At 43.6% G+C, this 16,692-nt stretch overlaps 1 protein-coding gene across 1 annotated transcript; it reads right to left on the bottom strand.

Annotated features, from left to right (window-relative positions):
- Positions 1 to 7,660: 7,660 nt before the first annotated feature.
- On the bottom strand, positions 7,661 to 14,983 carry LOC311136325 (nectin-3-like protein; the record flags this gene model as incomplete). The annotated part of the gene is made up of 6 exons (XM_084170443.1): positions 7,661 to 8,367; positions 12,539 to 12,690; positions 12,829 to 12,946; positions 13,150 to 13,449; positions 14,394 to 14,741; positions 14,953 to 14,983. 6 exons carry the CDS (start codon positions 14,981 to 14,983, stop codon positions 7,661 to 7,663), a joined length of 1,656 nt encoding a protein of 551 aa, XP_084026569.1.
- Between the last annotated feature and the right edge of the window lie 1,709 nt (positions 14,984 to 16,692).

The raw sequence follows: 16,692 nt of genomic DNA, 5'->3' as shown, positions 1-16,692 counted from the left end.
AAGTATTCATCCCCCTTGGCGTTTTTCCTATTTTGTTGCATTACAACCTGTAATTTAAATTAAAATTTTATGTTTATTTCATGTAATGGACATACACAAAATAGTCCAAAACGCTATGTCTGGTGCAAACCCAACACCTCTCATCACCCCGAGAACACCATCCCAGTGAAGCATGGTGGTGGCAGCATCATGCTGTGGGGATGTTTTTCATCAGCAGGGACTGGGAAACTGGTCAGAATTGAAAGAATGATGGATGGCGCTAACTACAGGGAAATTCTTGTGGGAAACCTGTTTCAGTCTTCCAGATATTTGAGACTGGGACGGAGGTTCACCTTCCAGCAGGACAATGACCCTAAGCATACTGCTAAAGCAACACTCGAGTGGTTTAAGGGGAAACATTTAAATGTCTTTGAATGGCCTAGTCAAACCCCAGACCTCAATCCAATTGAGAATCTGTGGTATGACTTAAAGATTGCTGTACACCAGCGGAACCCATGCAACTTGAAGGAGCTGTAGCAGTTTTGCCTTGAAGAATGGGCAAAAATCCCAGTGGCTAGATGTGGCAAGCTTATAGAGACATACCCCAAGAGACTTGCAGCTGTAATTGCTGTAAAAGGTGGGTCTACAAAGTATTGACTGTGGGGGGGTGAATATTTATGCACGCTCAAGTTCTGTTTTTTTTGTCTTATTTCTTGTTTGTTTCACAAGAAAAAATATGTTGCATCTTCAAAGTGGTAGGCATGTTGTGCAAATCAAATGATACAAACCCCCAAAAAATTCATTTAAATTCCAGGTTGTAAGGCAGCAAAATATGAAAAATGCCAAGGGGGATGAATACTTTCGCAAGCCACTATATGTTCTGAATACAAAGCGTTATGTTTGTGGCAAATCCAACACATCACTGAGTACCAATCTTCATATTTTCAAGCATGGTGGTAGCTGCATCATGTTATGGGTATGCTTGTTATCGGAAAGGACTAGGGAGTTTTTGGGGGGATAAAAATAAACAGAATAGAGCTAAGCACAGGCAAAATCCTAGAGGAAAATCTGGTTCAGTCAGCTTTCCAACAGACACTGAGAGACAAATTCACCTTTCAGCAGGACAATAACCTAAAACATATTCACATGAAAATATATTGCCAATTGGATGAAAACCTTGCTATAGACACCCTAAAGACTCTGGCAAGTGCGCTAGTCCAGTGTCACTTTGATTATGCCTGCACATCACGGTTCACCAGCAGCCCCAAACATCTAAAGAATAAGCTACCAGCCAAACAAGCTTGTAAGAATTGTACTTAAACTCACCCCTCATACTCATCTGGAGATTGAGCATTTTTTCGTCTCTATCTCCGTAATGTGTCTGTATCTATGTAATGTGTCTGTATCTATGTAATGTGTCTGTATCTATGTAATGTGTCTGTATCTCCGTAATGTGTCTGTATCTACAGTGGGGGAAAAAAGTATTTAGTCAGCCACCAATTGTGCAAGTTCTCCCACTTAAAAAGATGAGAGAGGCCTGTAATTTTCATCATAGGTACACGTCAACTATGACAGACAAAATGAGAATTTTATTTCCAGAAAATCACATTGTAGGATTTTAATGAATTTATTTGCAAATTATGGTGGAAAATAAGTATTTGGTCAATAACAAAAGTTTCTCAATACTTTGTTATATACGCTTTGTTGGCAATGACACAGGTCAAACGTTTTCTGTAAGTCTTCACAAGGTTTTCACACACTGTTGCTGGTATTTTGGCCCATTCCTCCATGCAGATCTCCTCTAGAGCAGTGATGTTTTGGGGCTGTCGCTGGGCAACACAGACTTTCAACTCCCTCCAAAGATTTTCTATGGGGTTGAGATCTGGAGACTGGCTAGGCCACTCCAGGACCTTGAAATGCTTCTTACGAAGCCACTCCTTCATTGCCTGGGCGGTGTGTTTGGGATCATTGTCATGCTGAAAGACCCAGCCACGTTTCATCTTCAATGCCCTTGCTGATGGAAGGAGGTTTTCACTCAAAATCTCACGATACATGGCCCCATTCATTCTTTCCTTTACACGGATCAGTCGTCCAGAAAAACAGCCCCAAAGCATGATGTTTCCACCCCCATGCTTCACAGTAGGTATGGTGTTCTTTGGATGCAACTCAGCATTCTTTGTCCTCCAAACACGACGAGTTGAGTTTTTACCAAAAAGTTCTATTTTGATTTCATCTGACCATATGACATTCTCCCAATCCTCTTCTGGATCATCCAAATGCACTCTAGCAAACTTCAGACAGGCCTGGACATGTACTGGCTTAAGCAGGGGGACACGTCTGGCAATGCAGGATTTGAGTCCCTGGCGGCGTAGTGTGTTACTGATGGTAGGCTTTGTTACTTTGGTCCCAGCTCTCTGCAGGTCATTCACTAGGTCCCCCCGTGTGGTTCTGGGATTTTTGCTCACCGTTCTTGTGATCATTTTGACCCCACGGGGTGAGATCTTGCGTGGAGCCCCAGATCGAGGGAGATTATCAGTGGTCTTGTATGTCTTCCATTTCCTAATAATTGCTCCCACAGTTGATTTCTTCAAACCAAGCTGCTTACCTATTGCAGATTCAGTCTTCCCAGCCTGGTGCAGGTCTACAATTTTGTTTCTGGTGTCCTTTGACAGCTCTTTGGTCTTGGCCATAGTGGAGTTTGGAGTATGACTGTTTGAGGTTGTGGACAGGTGTCTTTTATACTGATAACAAGTTCAAACAGGTGCCATTAATACAGGTAACGAGTGGAGGACAGAGGAGCCTCTTAAAGAAGAAGTTACAGGTCTGTGAGAGCCAGAAATCTTGCTTGTTTGTAGGTGACCAAATACTTATTTTCCACCATAATTTGCAAATAAATTCATTAAAAATCCTACAATGTGATTTTCTGGAAAAAAATATTCTCATTTTGTCTGTCATAGTTGACGTGTACCTATGATGAAAATTACAGGCCTCTCTCATCTTTTTAAGTGGGAGAACTTGCACAATTGGTGGCTGACTAAATACTTTTTTCCCCCACTGTATGTAATGTGTCTGTATCTATGTAATGTGTCTGTATCTATGTAATGTGTCTGTATCTATGTAATGTGTCTGTATCTCCGTAATGTGTCTGTATCTCCGTAATGTGTCTGTATCTATGTAATGTGTCTGTATCTCCGTAATATGTCTGTATCTATGTAATGTGTCTGTATCTCTGTAATGTGTCTGTATCTCCGTAATTGTATATGTATTTTTGTCAAACAAAATAGGGACCACAATGGAAATAAGTCCCCGACTTTATTGTGCAATCTTGGTCACTTTAACAAATCTTTATGTATATATGCATTTTTTTTAAACTGACAAATAGAATCAATCAATCAATCCAAACTGTGCAGCCCCCAATTGATGAATGGAAATAGACATCTTTTACAAAACACTAAAACGTTTAATGACATTCGGAGATTGGCAAGCCTTCGATACTGGATAAGCCTACAAGGAAGGGAGGGATGTATTTTCTGTTTCTCGAGATTTACATATTGTGGTGTTGAAAACGCAAACCATGATATTGAAGTGCCCGAAGTCGGTATGCTTTGTTTATTGGTTGTGTGGTGCACTGGCACAGAAACACGTTGGTGGAAAATGTGTTGCATATATTATATATATAATTATAAATATGGTATCAAAATGTTGAAAATCTGATTTCCCCTTAGCTGATCATTGTCTGCAACCAGCTCTGATTGTAGTGTAATGAAACAGGCATGGAGAGTGGTCGGCGAACCCTCAACCTTCTGGCCCATAGTCCTGCGTGGCATCGACTGTATCACAAAAGCATGCTGAAGTGGCAAAGTCGATATCCACGGATAAACACAGGGTCACTACAGTTATTGTTATTTGTGGTCGTAAACATTATTTTTAGTTAATTCTATGAGGGGGAGGGTGTTCAATTTATTGAACAGTACAAGTGAAGGGTCATGTGAAATTATTTGTAACTTTGGGGAGGGGGGTGCATTCTTCTTTTAGGACACCTTGAGTTGGATCAGCCCATCCCCCCCAGTAAATATCGATCTGTCCCTTAGAGACTTACCCAGAAAGACTCACAGATAGAATCACCTATGGCAGCGATTACAACATGTATTGACTGAAGGGTGTGAATACTTATGTAAATGAGGTATTTCTGTATTTCATTTTCAATACATTTGCAAAAGTTTCTAAAAACATGTTTTCACTTTGTCATTATGGGGTATTGTGTGTAGATTGGTGAGAATGTATTTTATTTAATCCATTTAGAATTCAGGCTGTAACACAAAATGTGGAATAAGTCAAGGCGTATGAATACTTTCTGAAGGCACTGTACACTTTAAAACACAATGCCAAGGTCACAATGACATCATGTGATTTCTCCACCCTGCGGAGCCCCCTCTGTACAACAGGCAGCTTATCATAATTGGCAATTTCATGTCTGATGGCCAATTGTCTAATTTTCCCGTCCTTCAACAACCCCTTTAACCTTGCTCTCCCCTCACTCCCTCCCTCTCCTTTTCCCTCAGTCTGCAGGTACAGGCGGTGGAGCCCTGAGAGAGCCCGCCTCTGTCACCAGCTCCAGATAAGACTGTTGCCATGGGGACAGAGTCAATGGCCCAGAGAGGGGAGACTCGGGGGCAGACAAACACTAACCGTTTGATTTCACCAGCTGTGAAACACTGGGAGAGATGCATGGGGGGAATTCACAAAGGAGACAAGCTGTAGAGGGAAGCAGGGGGCAATTTCTGTTCTGTCACAAAGTCAGACGAGAAAGGTCAAGAGAACCAGAGGGGAGAGGGGAAAGAGACTAAAGACAAGAGAGGGCTTATTGATCTCTGCTAACTTCTACAAAATACAGGTGGAGAGGCTGAGGAAGAGAGGAGAGGAGAGAAAGAGATGGGCAGCAGTCAAATAGAGCAAATACAAAATCTAATGAAATCTCATATTGAAACGCTGGCTTGTGATAGCGGCTGTGACTTGATATGGAGTGTGTGTGCACAATAACTGTTTGAGAGCATCAAAACCGTGCTGTATCATAGCTGAATTGTTACTGACTGACTGATCTAGAAATAATATTGAGTATTTATTTATAATGCAAGGTGATTTATAGATCCGTCAGTCTCTACTAGCCTTTAAAGTCGGCTGCAATGACGAACGCGGCCAGTGACTCACAGGAGCTCAGGCTGTAAAATGAGTGAGCGAGCTAGAGATGACGTCACTTTGAAGAGCACAGGGAGAATGTTCAGTTTGAGAGTACAGTAGCTGCCTGAGGAAGCTTGTCTAGGAGATCAGATCAAATCAGGAAATGCAACTCACAGAAAAAAGGTGCTTTATTGAAAACAAAAGTATCTCAAAAAAGATGTACAAAATAATGCTTGTTGTCATAGATGATACAGCATGTGATTATTATTTTCTAGCATTCTTTTTTTTACTTTTTTTCTCTTACATTAGAGCTTCTCTTATATACAAAACAAACATGAATAACGGGAAGGTGCTTGCAAGGAGAATGTGAAATACGGTTGAGATCGACCCTGGTGAGGTGCTCTAGTGTGCTTCACTCTCCATTCCCTCACTTTGTACAAGAACTAACCAAAACCTTCTGGAATCTGGAAATCCCCACCGTCATTTTCTTATATACCATGCACACTTAACTCTGCTTCCCTAACAGAAAACTGACATATAGGAACTGTGCAATAATATAATTATCGCCCTTTTAGCTTAGTTCAGCTTTGTTTAGGTGTTTTGCAACTCGAAGACGTTGCAAATGTCATTAATTGTGTGAGCAAAAATAATGCTATCGTCAAACTTCATGGCTTAGAGACAGAAGACAGAAAAGAGAATATGGCACAAAAAGAGAATCCCTCAATCAAAACACAGTGAAGTAGAAAACAAAGAAAGGCAACAAACAAATCTCTCACTCAGAGGACCAAACAGAACTTGCACTTCTGTCTGTAAAAATAACAACATTATTATATAGAGTTTTTTGTATCACTTTACTACTGACTTCACTGCTCTTCTGGGATAAGGCACCGGTCACATAACTGAACCCAGAGCAGTGAGTAACAGAGGAAATTTCACTAGACGACAGAGAACCATGAATAATCTCTATTTACTTCACTATATTACAGATTAAATAACAAAACTGAAGTAAAAAGTATTATGCCCCATTCACTGTTTTCTAGACGGCCCTAAATATAAAGAGTCTACATTTGACATTTTTGTCATTTAGCAGATGCTCTTATCCAGAGCGACTTACCGTAGTCAGTGCATACATTTACGTACTAGTCCATTGTGGGAATAGAACCCACAACCCTGGCATTGCAAGCGCCATGCTCTACCAACTGAGCCACACGGGACCCTGCAGTCTACTAATCGTACTCTATTACTATGGGCATTTCAGATTATATATTAACGTATACTAAAGCACAAATAAATAAAGAGATGGAGAAGGTGCTTACAGAATGCATGCAACTCCTCTTACAACATACAGCCATCCCCTCACTGTCACAGGGACCTTTAGTTTCATATTTTTTTAAATAATCTATGTAGGGCTGAAAATCTCTGTATGAAAATGTGATATACAGGTTAACTAAAACCCAGTTCTAACTCATTAGTTATCATTACTGTACTGCTATCTGAGACAGTGAGACAGACCACTACACTGATACATAACATTGCAGACTTAGTTCTAGCCTATGACATCCTGCTGCAATGACAGCATCTAATGCTATCTGACAATACTGACGAAGTTGGCACTGGTAGTCATAATACACTCTCACACACACGTGTGGAACAGCACATAATGTGTATAATGTTGTGTGATTTGTAGCGATGCTATCCACTTACTGCAACAAATAATATTGTATGTGCCAGAAATCGGAATATTCTATCCCCTCTCTGTGGGTACCAAACCACAGACCAAAAATAAATGAAATCTGGAATGATGTGTAAATACTTTCCACTTTGATTGCTCTCTTCCCTTCCTCCTTAATCTTTCTTTGGGGACAGTCCCCACCCCCCCACACAACCATCCCTGTCAAAACGTTCAACAGAAAGCTGATACTAGACAAGGCCTTCAACGCAAAGTAAGTATAAATGGCAAACTCAAGAATAGTCCATTAAATCATCAGATTCTCCCCCCCAAAAAATGCAATGACATTAACTGAAATGGTACAGGGGTGCTGCCTTTGCTTGCTTAAAAAGTAATTCATCTTAAAAGGAAAATTGCTGCAGGCTTGCAATCAAAACAATACCACAATGCAGACACAGTAGTCGTGCATGTGTAGTGAACAGTGAGCCCTAACCCCACATTAACTAGTTAACACAGATTTGCCCTCTAGTGCAGAATGAAGGCATGTCCACACAGTGTGGCTAGGCAATCCACACACCTTCCATGATGAGGATCAAAATCAGGGGGAAATAACTCGTTTGAGAAAAGACAAACCATGTTGAAAAAGAGAGAGGGAACTACAGTAAGGAGATTATGCAAAAATGAGAGAGGCAGAGAGAGAGAGGCAGAACGTGTGCATATTCTCTTTTGTAGAATAATGTATGAAATCGTCCTGTGATTTCTGCAGCGTTGTCCCTCTTCTCTCTGGTGTCAGAGTCTGTTGGCAGGGTAGCGTGCCTGGTGGTGGTGGTGGGGTCAGACGTACCACTCCCTGCGTGAGATCACTGAGCCATCCGTATGGGAGACATAGTCCCCCTCGGCCCCGCTGTCACAGCAGTCATCCGATAGGTAGGGGGAGCCGTTGCTCAGCGGGTGTGGCGGGGCAGCGTATCTGGCATGGCCTGTCTGGTGGGGGCTGGGGTAGCTACGCAGGTGGTCGTGGTCATGGTGTTCTCCATTCCTCATCACCCTAGTGCGGCCATTGGCCTGGCGCTCTGGCTCTCTGTGGTTGTGGTTGTTCATGATGGTTGTTGATGTTGGATGCAGGTGGAGGCGCTCGCGGTCCCGCTCGTGGATGCGTTCGCAGTCGCCCCACTCCTCGCGGTCCTTGTCAAAGTAAACGTTATTGGCAGGCTTGGTGGGGTGGAGCTCGTGCTGTGGAGGAGCCTTCTGCATGTCTGAAGGCCCTAGGTACTGCTTGGTGTAGTAGTCCCCGCGGAAGGTCTGTCGTTGTCGGAGGTAACAGACCCCGCCCAGCACTAGCAGCAGCAGGAGGAACAAGGCTCCGCCCACAGCTCCGCTCACGATGGTGCCCAGTTGGTTGGCTGGGGGCAGGGCTGCCAGGGTGGGGGAAGTGAAGAGGACCCGTCGCTTGTCTCCCACAGAGGTGGAGGAGGAGGAGGAGGCAGAGCCAGTAAGGACAGGCGCAGGGGTGGTGGAGGGCATGGAGGTGGTGGGAGGATCTAATGGAGGGAGGCAGGGAGGAGGAGATAGGGGGGAAGGAGAGGGTCAGGGAGGGATGGCCAGACAGAAAAGTAGAGAGTGTCAATGCCAACTACATCATCATATTACTGAAAGGGGATAGGTAGACATGAGAAAACTACAAACAATCCTCATTTAAAACAACATGCTCATAACAGCCTCAGGTTTGCATTGACATGTTATCTGACCAAAGTATGTTGTTGTTGTTAGATCTCGACAGACCACTTGAGGTTTGAAGTTACCTTTAAAACGTATAGTTCTGGTAAATTAAGTTTTGGTGTCTTGGGATTGAGGTAATGTATCCAAAATGACAATAAAGCCTAAAAAACATGCAGCCTATAACAGCCAAATGGGTGGTAGGCTGATCTGTAGCAAACCAGAGACCGTGAGACTGAGCATTACACTAATCACAAAACAATGGAAAGGCAATGTAAGGCAGAGGGATGTAGATGTTACTAGTTTAGGAACCAGAGATGAGTGATTTGGAACTAAGTCCTCTACAAAGCAAAAACAAATTCTTAAAACAATCATGAATTGAACTCAATGCTGACTGGCTTTTGTTAGTGTCTGTAAAACCTTATTTGGTGTGGTATAAGCTGTTCATAATGCCCACATAATGCTGGCTGACAACTAGAGGCACTGCATGACATACACACTGGCAACTGTTAGTCATGGATACTCAACACTATTTTCCTTGCCCCGTAAATCTTTGCAAGAAGGAAGAGAAGATTTGTCCCGGATTGCACAGATCTACTGTTTTAGAGGGACAATCACATGACGTACTGTAGCTACCGCCATTAAAATCAGGTCGAATGAACTGATGAACACTTTAATTATTATTATGTGCCTGTTATGCGTGCTTATGAAGGCTTTATGGAGAGCTTATGTTGAGCATTTAAAATAAAGAGAAACATGTAATTGTCATTGAGAATGTCATGAGGCACTGATACGTAGGAGGAAAGGGTTGTCTAGAATAGAGTCAGCACTAATGTTAAGGACTTGGAGAGATGGGAAAGACTACTAAGACATTAGGGATTGGAGAGATGGGGAGGACTAATACAATGTTAGGGACTTGGAGAGATAGGAAGGACTACTAAGATGTTAGGGACTTGGAGAGATGGGAAGGACTACTAAGATTTTAGGGACTTGGAGAGATGGGAAGGACTACTAAGATTTTAGGGACTTGGAGAGATGGGAAGGACTACTAAGATTTTAGGGACTTGGAGAGATGGGAAGGACTACTAAGATTTTAGGGACTTGGAGAGATGGGAAGGACTACTAAGATTTTAGGGACTTGGAGAGATGGGAAGGACTACTAAGATTTTAGGGACTTGGAGAGATGGGAAGGACTACTAAAATGGAAGGGACTTGGAGAGATGGGAAGGACTACTAAGATTTTAGGGACTTGGAGAGATGGGAAGGACTACTAAGATGTTAGAGACTTGGAGAGATGGGAAGGACTACTAAGATTTTAGGGACTTGGAGAGATGGGAAGGACTACTAAGATTTTAGGGACTTGGAGAGATGGGAAGGACTACTAAGATTTTAGGGACTTGGAGAGATGGGAAGGACTACTAAAATGGAAGGGACTTGGAGAGATGGGAAGGACTACTAAGATGTTAGAGACTTGGAGAGATGGGAAGGACTACTAAAATGGAAGGGACTTGGAGAGATGGGAAGGACTACTAAGATGTTAGAGACTTGGAGAGATGGGAAGGACTACTAAAATGGAAGGGACTTGGAGAGATGGGAAGGACTACTAAGATGTTAGAGACTTGGAGAGATGGGAAGGACTACTAAAACGTCAGGGATTGGAGAGATGGGAAGGACTACTAAAACGTCAGGGATTGGAGAGATGGGAAGGACTACTAAAACGTCAGGGATTGGAGAGATGGGAAGGACTACTAAGATGTCAGGGATTGGAGAGATGGGAAGGACTAGTAAAATGTTAGGGACTTGGAGAGATGGGAAGGACTACTAAAATGTTAGGGACTTGGAGAGATGGGAAGGACTACTAAGATGTCAGGGAGTGGTTCAGTGAAAAGAGATGGGCAAAACGGCAAATCACTCCTTTACAATTCAGTCAGTTTGAAAAAGTGTTTTGGACACTCCCTGTGAATGACTTGATCCAGATCTTCACATGCTCCCTATAATGTTCTTTAGGCCAGATTAACCATGATCAAGCACCTTTCATCAACAGCTTAGTATCACAGATGGGACATGCTGCTCTCCTTATTCCATCTGCTAGTATTTCTGTCCGGACTTGCTGAGTCCTGTATTTAATTGTTGTGGTTCGGGTTGCAAAGATAACGGTAATTTACCAAAGTTACCGGAATCTTCAGTAATTTTGGCAATTAACAGAAAATATATGACAATCTATCATAACTTTGGTATTTTATCCTTGAATAACTTTATTGAATTTTTTAAAATTATATATTGTCTGTGTGATTCAAGTAGATAGACCATATGGTTCAAGAGAAAATAGCCTAATTAATGAAAAAAAGCATCTAATCAACAATGGCATTACTTTCAACTATTTACTTTTTCACAACTGCCACCAAATACATACTTACAGAGTAAAACAAAAACATATTTAATGCTGAAACCCTCATATTAAACACCAAATGTATTCACTAAGTTTATGGTTTTTATTTAGGATAATATTTTACAGCTTTGTCATGAAATTATTTTATTTTTTAAATCTTATTCCATTTGATAAGGCCACACAGAGGGCCAGAGATAATTAGACACCTGTGATAATCTGAAGTACCCAAAAGGGCCACTAGATGTCTTGTGATGGATTACATAAAATCCATGAAAGATACCAAAATTCTAGTAGTTACTGGTAAACTCAGAAAGTTTCCAGTAATATACCCTCCCTTTGCAACCCTAGTTGTGGTTATTATTGGGTTAGGACTGCACATGTACGAAAGGTTTCCCCTAAAAGTGTTCAATGATGTTGTGAAGTTGTTAAAACAGCATCATAAAATAACACTCAAGTCCTAGTTCCAGGTCAGATGTCTGTAGAGATAGACTCTCAGATCCAACAGGATGACGTCATTCTGACACCATGCGGAGAAACTGCACGAACGTGTGGGTGTGCACACACACAAGAGTGAAACACATTACCCAGAGGCGCGCACACAGAACACACACCACGCACAAAACCACAGAGCTCCTCTCAAACGGAAAAGTATAAATAATAAATAATGAATGAGAGTTGAAAAGAGTTGGTGAATATTTTATGAATCTGGGACATCATCATCATCATCATCTCTCAGTCAAGACTGCACGCTTCTGCCTTTCACTGCGTGACACACACAGAGCGAGAGAGACAGTACAGAGGGAGAGAGTACAGAGCAAGTGAGAGAAAGAGGGAGAGAGAAAGAGAAAAAGAGTAACAAAAAAGAGGGATGGAGAGAGGGAGAGAGAGATGTACGGTAGTCATACTGAAAGCTTCATTCAGGAAGAGAGGAAAGGTTTATGGGCCGAGGGAGTTAACAAAACCTGAGGGACATCATGCTCATATTGCACAGAAGAGACAGACCGAGACACATGCCAGGCCAGGGGAACAACAGAGGAGAAGGCGACAAAGCAGAGGAGGAGTGAGTTAGTGATCGGAGAGGGTGATGTCTAAGGGATGAGCAGATGGGTTTGGCCAGAGAACCAGGGAGCTCTCCTCTCCTGTTGAACATCTGGAGACCTAATAAAAGACTAATCAGGCCCCAATTAAGACTCTTACATCTGAGGACCGGAAATAATCTGCACTAATACAGCGTGGCAGCTAGCTTCAATTCAAACACTGACACACCCTCAAGCTTAGACGGATTGGGGTTTAGAATGACGAAATGCTGGATGCACCATGTGTGTTTCTGTGTGTGTGTTTAAATGTGACTCATCCTTGGAAAAGTATAGCATTGTTTCAAAACCATAAAAAAGTTTAGTAGTGAGAGTGAAGTGTTTAGTAGTGAGAGCCATGAAGACACAGAGACAGTATTATCCATAGAGATAAATCATGACTCATCTCTATGGTATTATCTCTATGCTGAAAGCTTCAAGGCCAGAATATGTTTCAAGTTCTCCCTAAGAAAGACAGGGAGAATGTGTGCAATAGCAAGCTGTGTGCATATTCAGCAGTGTTTCCCCTCTCACCTTGTATGCGTATCCGCAGGTCCCTGCTGCGTAGGTTGATGTCATTGGCAACCTCACACCTGTAGACTCCAGAGTCATTCCTTTGGAGGGGCCTCAGAAACAGCAATGTGTTGTTCACCATCTCCACGCCCTCTGGCATGTCCCCGTCCAGTCTGGGATGCACACACACACATACAATAACACAAAATGAAAGACGGACACAATTATACACAAACACTGGTTCAATGTTCAATCTGCAGTGGGAACAGATGTGTGCACACATAAAAACATGAGCACACACGCTCACAAACCTGATCCATCTGAAGTAGTGGGCTGGTGGGTTTGCCTTGGCTTTGCAGGTCAGCTGGACGCTTTGGCGGCCCACGTGCCAGTCACCATCATAACCTACCACCACAATGTCTGGGGCGTCTGCAGAGGCACGACACAGAGAAGGATTAACATGTATAGCACCTGGAAAAGCATAAAACTCACCCACCCCCCCAAGAAACGGTGTGAAATTCCATGAATCTTTCAATCAAATCTGTCGAAATTCCATCATCATAGACATGACTAATCTGTGAATGATTGTGAACAAAAAAGGCAGTCTTGTGGGTAATCACGCACACACTCACACTGCACGTTGAGCTGGTAGGGGATCCTGAAGTCTGTGTGCAGGGCGGGGTGGCGCACCACACAGGTGAGGGCTTGACCCTGGATGTGGCGGGTGGGATGCCACAGGTAGTGCACCTGGGTGCTGGTGGTGCCGTTGGCCTCGTCCTGCAGCGTCACCTCTGATTGGCCAAACAGGTCCGTCTCCCAGGATACTTCGGCGGGGGGTCGGGCCCGCTCAGCGATGCAGGTAGCCACCACCGTCTCATTGCCCTCATCAATCAGAGCCACCGAGCCAGCCGACACATACACCTTGGGCTCCACTGAGAGAGAGAGAGAGAGAGAGAGAGAGAGAGAGAGAGAGAGAGAGAGCGAGAGAGAGGATATGGAGAGAAAGGGCTGTACTGTTTAGTCAGAGTTCCAATACCCTCTAGGGAAGTAGAGTTGAGTTCCTGAGTCTGGGAGAGGTTCCAAACACACACCCTCTTTCAGTCATTCACCAAGCTCTTGTTTCTTTCTTTCTACCACTCTTTCTTTCCACCTCTGCCACTCTCTCCATCTCTCTAGTTTCTCCCTTTCCTACTATGCAGTAGCAGCTCAGGGACTTCCTGTAATCTTTCCAAAAGTGTGTGTGTGTGTATATATGTATGTGTGTGTAAGCCATGGCTTTGCCTGGAATGATAAATCTATCCATCTATCTAACCCCAGCCCCTCCCAGGAGATCCCTTAAAATAGAGGGATGTTTCAACTGTGCAACACACACACATACACACACACACCGCATGCCTTATTGCCCACCGCATTTATCTAGCTCTAATTATAGCACCCTGTTCCTCTACAACCCTCCCTCGTTCCCATTCCTTCACCCCTCCTCTCACTCTCTCAACTGTACCCAACTGTCATACTGTTTACCCCACAGCAAATCTCCATGACTCTTCTCACTGCAATGCCACTTCATCGACCAACCCTTATTCCAATCTCTTGTTCTCACCACCTTCCTTCCCTCCTCTCTCTCCTCCTCCTCCTCTTTTTTCCTCTTCCAGTTTGACTTACCACTCTCCTTCCAGCTCAGTGACGTGAGTAGGATGTCTCTCCCCCAGAATATTGGTATGCATTATTAATTCAATTTACAAGAAGCACTTTACTAAGATACAGAATTACATTTCAGAATCTTACAAGCACACTATTAGCCAGACAAACACACACATTACACTTACAAGAGGTGTGTTGTACACAGAGACATAGACACGCACACGTACATTCTTACCGAGCACACTGACGGTGGTGGAAGCCTGTGTGTTGCCCAGGGGGAAGGTGGCCACCTTGCAGGTGTACACTCCAATGTCTGCGAAGCCCACGTCCTCCAACACGATGGTGGCGTCATGGGAGGAGGGGGAGCGGAAGGACAGGCGGCGAACGTAGTCCGGGGGGATGGAGATACCGAACACAGGGTTGTACACCGCCACCGTCACCGAGCCTGTGGGCAGCCGGCGCTCCCAGGAACTCTGGGTAAGACTCAGGTTGGCCTCCACCTTCACGCTACAGCCCAATGTCACGTTCTTCCCCAATACAGCACTCACTTTCTGGGGCACCAGAACCTGACTGCCCCCCACACCTGGAGGAAGGGAGAGAAACAAAGAACTATCAGTTAATTCAAATTATTTCTAAAGAACTACTGTTAGTATTAACATTGAGAGAAAAGCACTGGGGAATGTGTCAAGTACTTGGGCAGTGAAAAATAAGCCAGTAAGTGGGTTTGTGTAATGTGTTTGGCTGTACAATATGCCCACTGATGATGGAAATAAAGGACTGTGGCAATAGCCTACTGACTCCCCCTCTCCACACTACACCCTCCATCGGTCTCTCAGTTTCACATAATTTACCGTAATAACCATAAAACCATGAAACACATGCAGAGCTTGTGAACATGTGTGTGTAAAAGTATGTGAATAGGTAAGGAGGACATGTGAGGACAACCTGCTAGTATTACAACAACAACAGCTGCGGTATCTCTTACACACACACACACACACGACACACGACACCCGACACACATACACCTAGTCATATAATCATGGATGAAACTCAAGCACCATTCATGACAGTTGGACTCCCTTTTATAAAGTCCTCAAACCATATATAAACCTGTGACACAAACCAGTGTTCAAGGGTGACCTCATCAACTAGATCTCTTCGTTTCATGCGTGTGTCATCTGAAGATGATCATAGTCTCCTCTCGTGAGGCACTATCAATAAACATTCATCATGTCGGGTGTAATAGTGTGTGTGTGTGTGGTCGGGAGAGCGAGACGGTTTTGTGAACATAATTTACTTGAAAGAGCACTGACGTCAGCTCCGCTAAGACATTCCCAAACCAAACACAAGCTTAGTCGGTGCCATCAAACTAAGCATTCACAGACATCTGTACTGATCTGATCATGAATCCACAGCAACCGGCATTTGGTTTTCCATCAACGTAATACACAGGCCAGTGTTTGCGTGTGTTTGTTCCAAAGATCAGTGTATTCTTGTACAATAGCTGCCTGCCTGCCCTACTCCTGACCTGAATCCAGGAATTAAAAGCAGCCCTTTGTGAAACAAACCACTCATTCTGTCCCTGTATCCAATCAGAACTACTCCCTAAAGCTCTGTCATCCCCTCTAGTCATTAACATGGCCTGTCCACACTCACGGCATTAAGATCAGCAGTACTCCAGAGACACAGACAGAGGAGGAGAGAGAGAGAGAAAGGGGGGAGAGAGAGAGATGGAGACAGAGGCAGACAGAGACAGAAACTGCAGTGCTCCACAGACACAGACAGAGGGACGGGAAAGGGCGAGGGAGAAAGGGGAGAGGGAGAGTGAAAGGTGGGAGGAAGAGAAAGAAAGACAAGGAGAAGATATGGCAATATGATGAAAGTGCTAGTGGGAGAAGAAACAGACAAAATAAGGAAAGGGTCAAATGAAACAGATGAGAGGAAACAAATGTATCACTAAGAGATTCTGGTGTCCAGAGAGAGAGAAACTGTGGAAGGAACGAGTCCCAGAAAGATAAATAAATGCGAAACGTCATAATAATACCACCATGCTGCACTCCCCACCCCACTCAACGACATCACTAATTGCAAAACGCTGCCAGTGGGAAGACGTCATCGTAAATCAAAACCCGCCGCATTGCTTGGCAACTGACTCCAAACATTCCGCCGGTTGTTGTCGTGCCAACAACAAACCCAGCCCAATCTCTCAGCTCCACCAACAGAAAACAGAAGTGTTTTTCTGAGTGTCCCCCCAACAACATTTTACATTTTAGTCATTTAGCAGACGCTCTTATCCAGAGCGACTTACAGGAGCAATTAGGGTTAAGTGCCTTGCTCAAGGGCACATTTACGTCATTTAACAGACGCTCTTATCCAGAGCGACTTACAAATTGGTGCATTCACCCTATAGCCAGTGGGATAACCACTTGACACTTTTTTTTATTTTATTTTTTTAGGGGGGGGGGGGGGGGGTGGAAGGATTACTTTATCCTATCCCAGGTATTCTTTAAAGAGGTGGGGTTTCAAATGTC

Source organism: Coregonus lavaretus (genome assembly GCF_964263955.1).
Source record: "Coregonus lavaretus genome assembly, chromosome: 10".
Taxonomy (NCBI): domain Eukaryota; kingdom Metazoa; phylum Chordata; class Actinopteri; order Salmoniformes; family Salmonidae; genus Coregonus; species Coregonus lavaretus.
The sequence above is the reverse complement of the archived record's forward strand: the minus strand, read 5'-3'. Positions and strand labels throughout refer to the sequence as shown.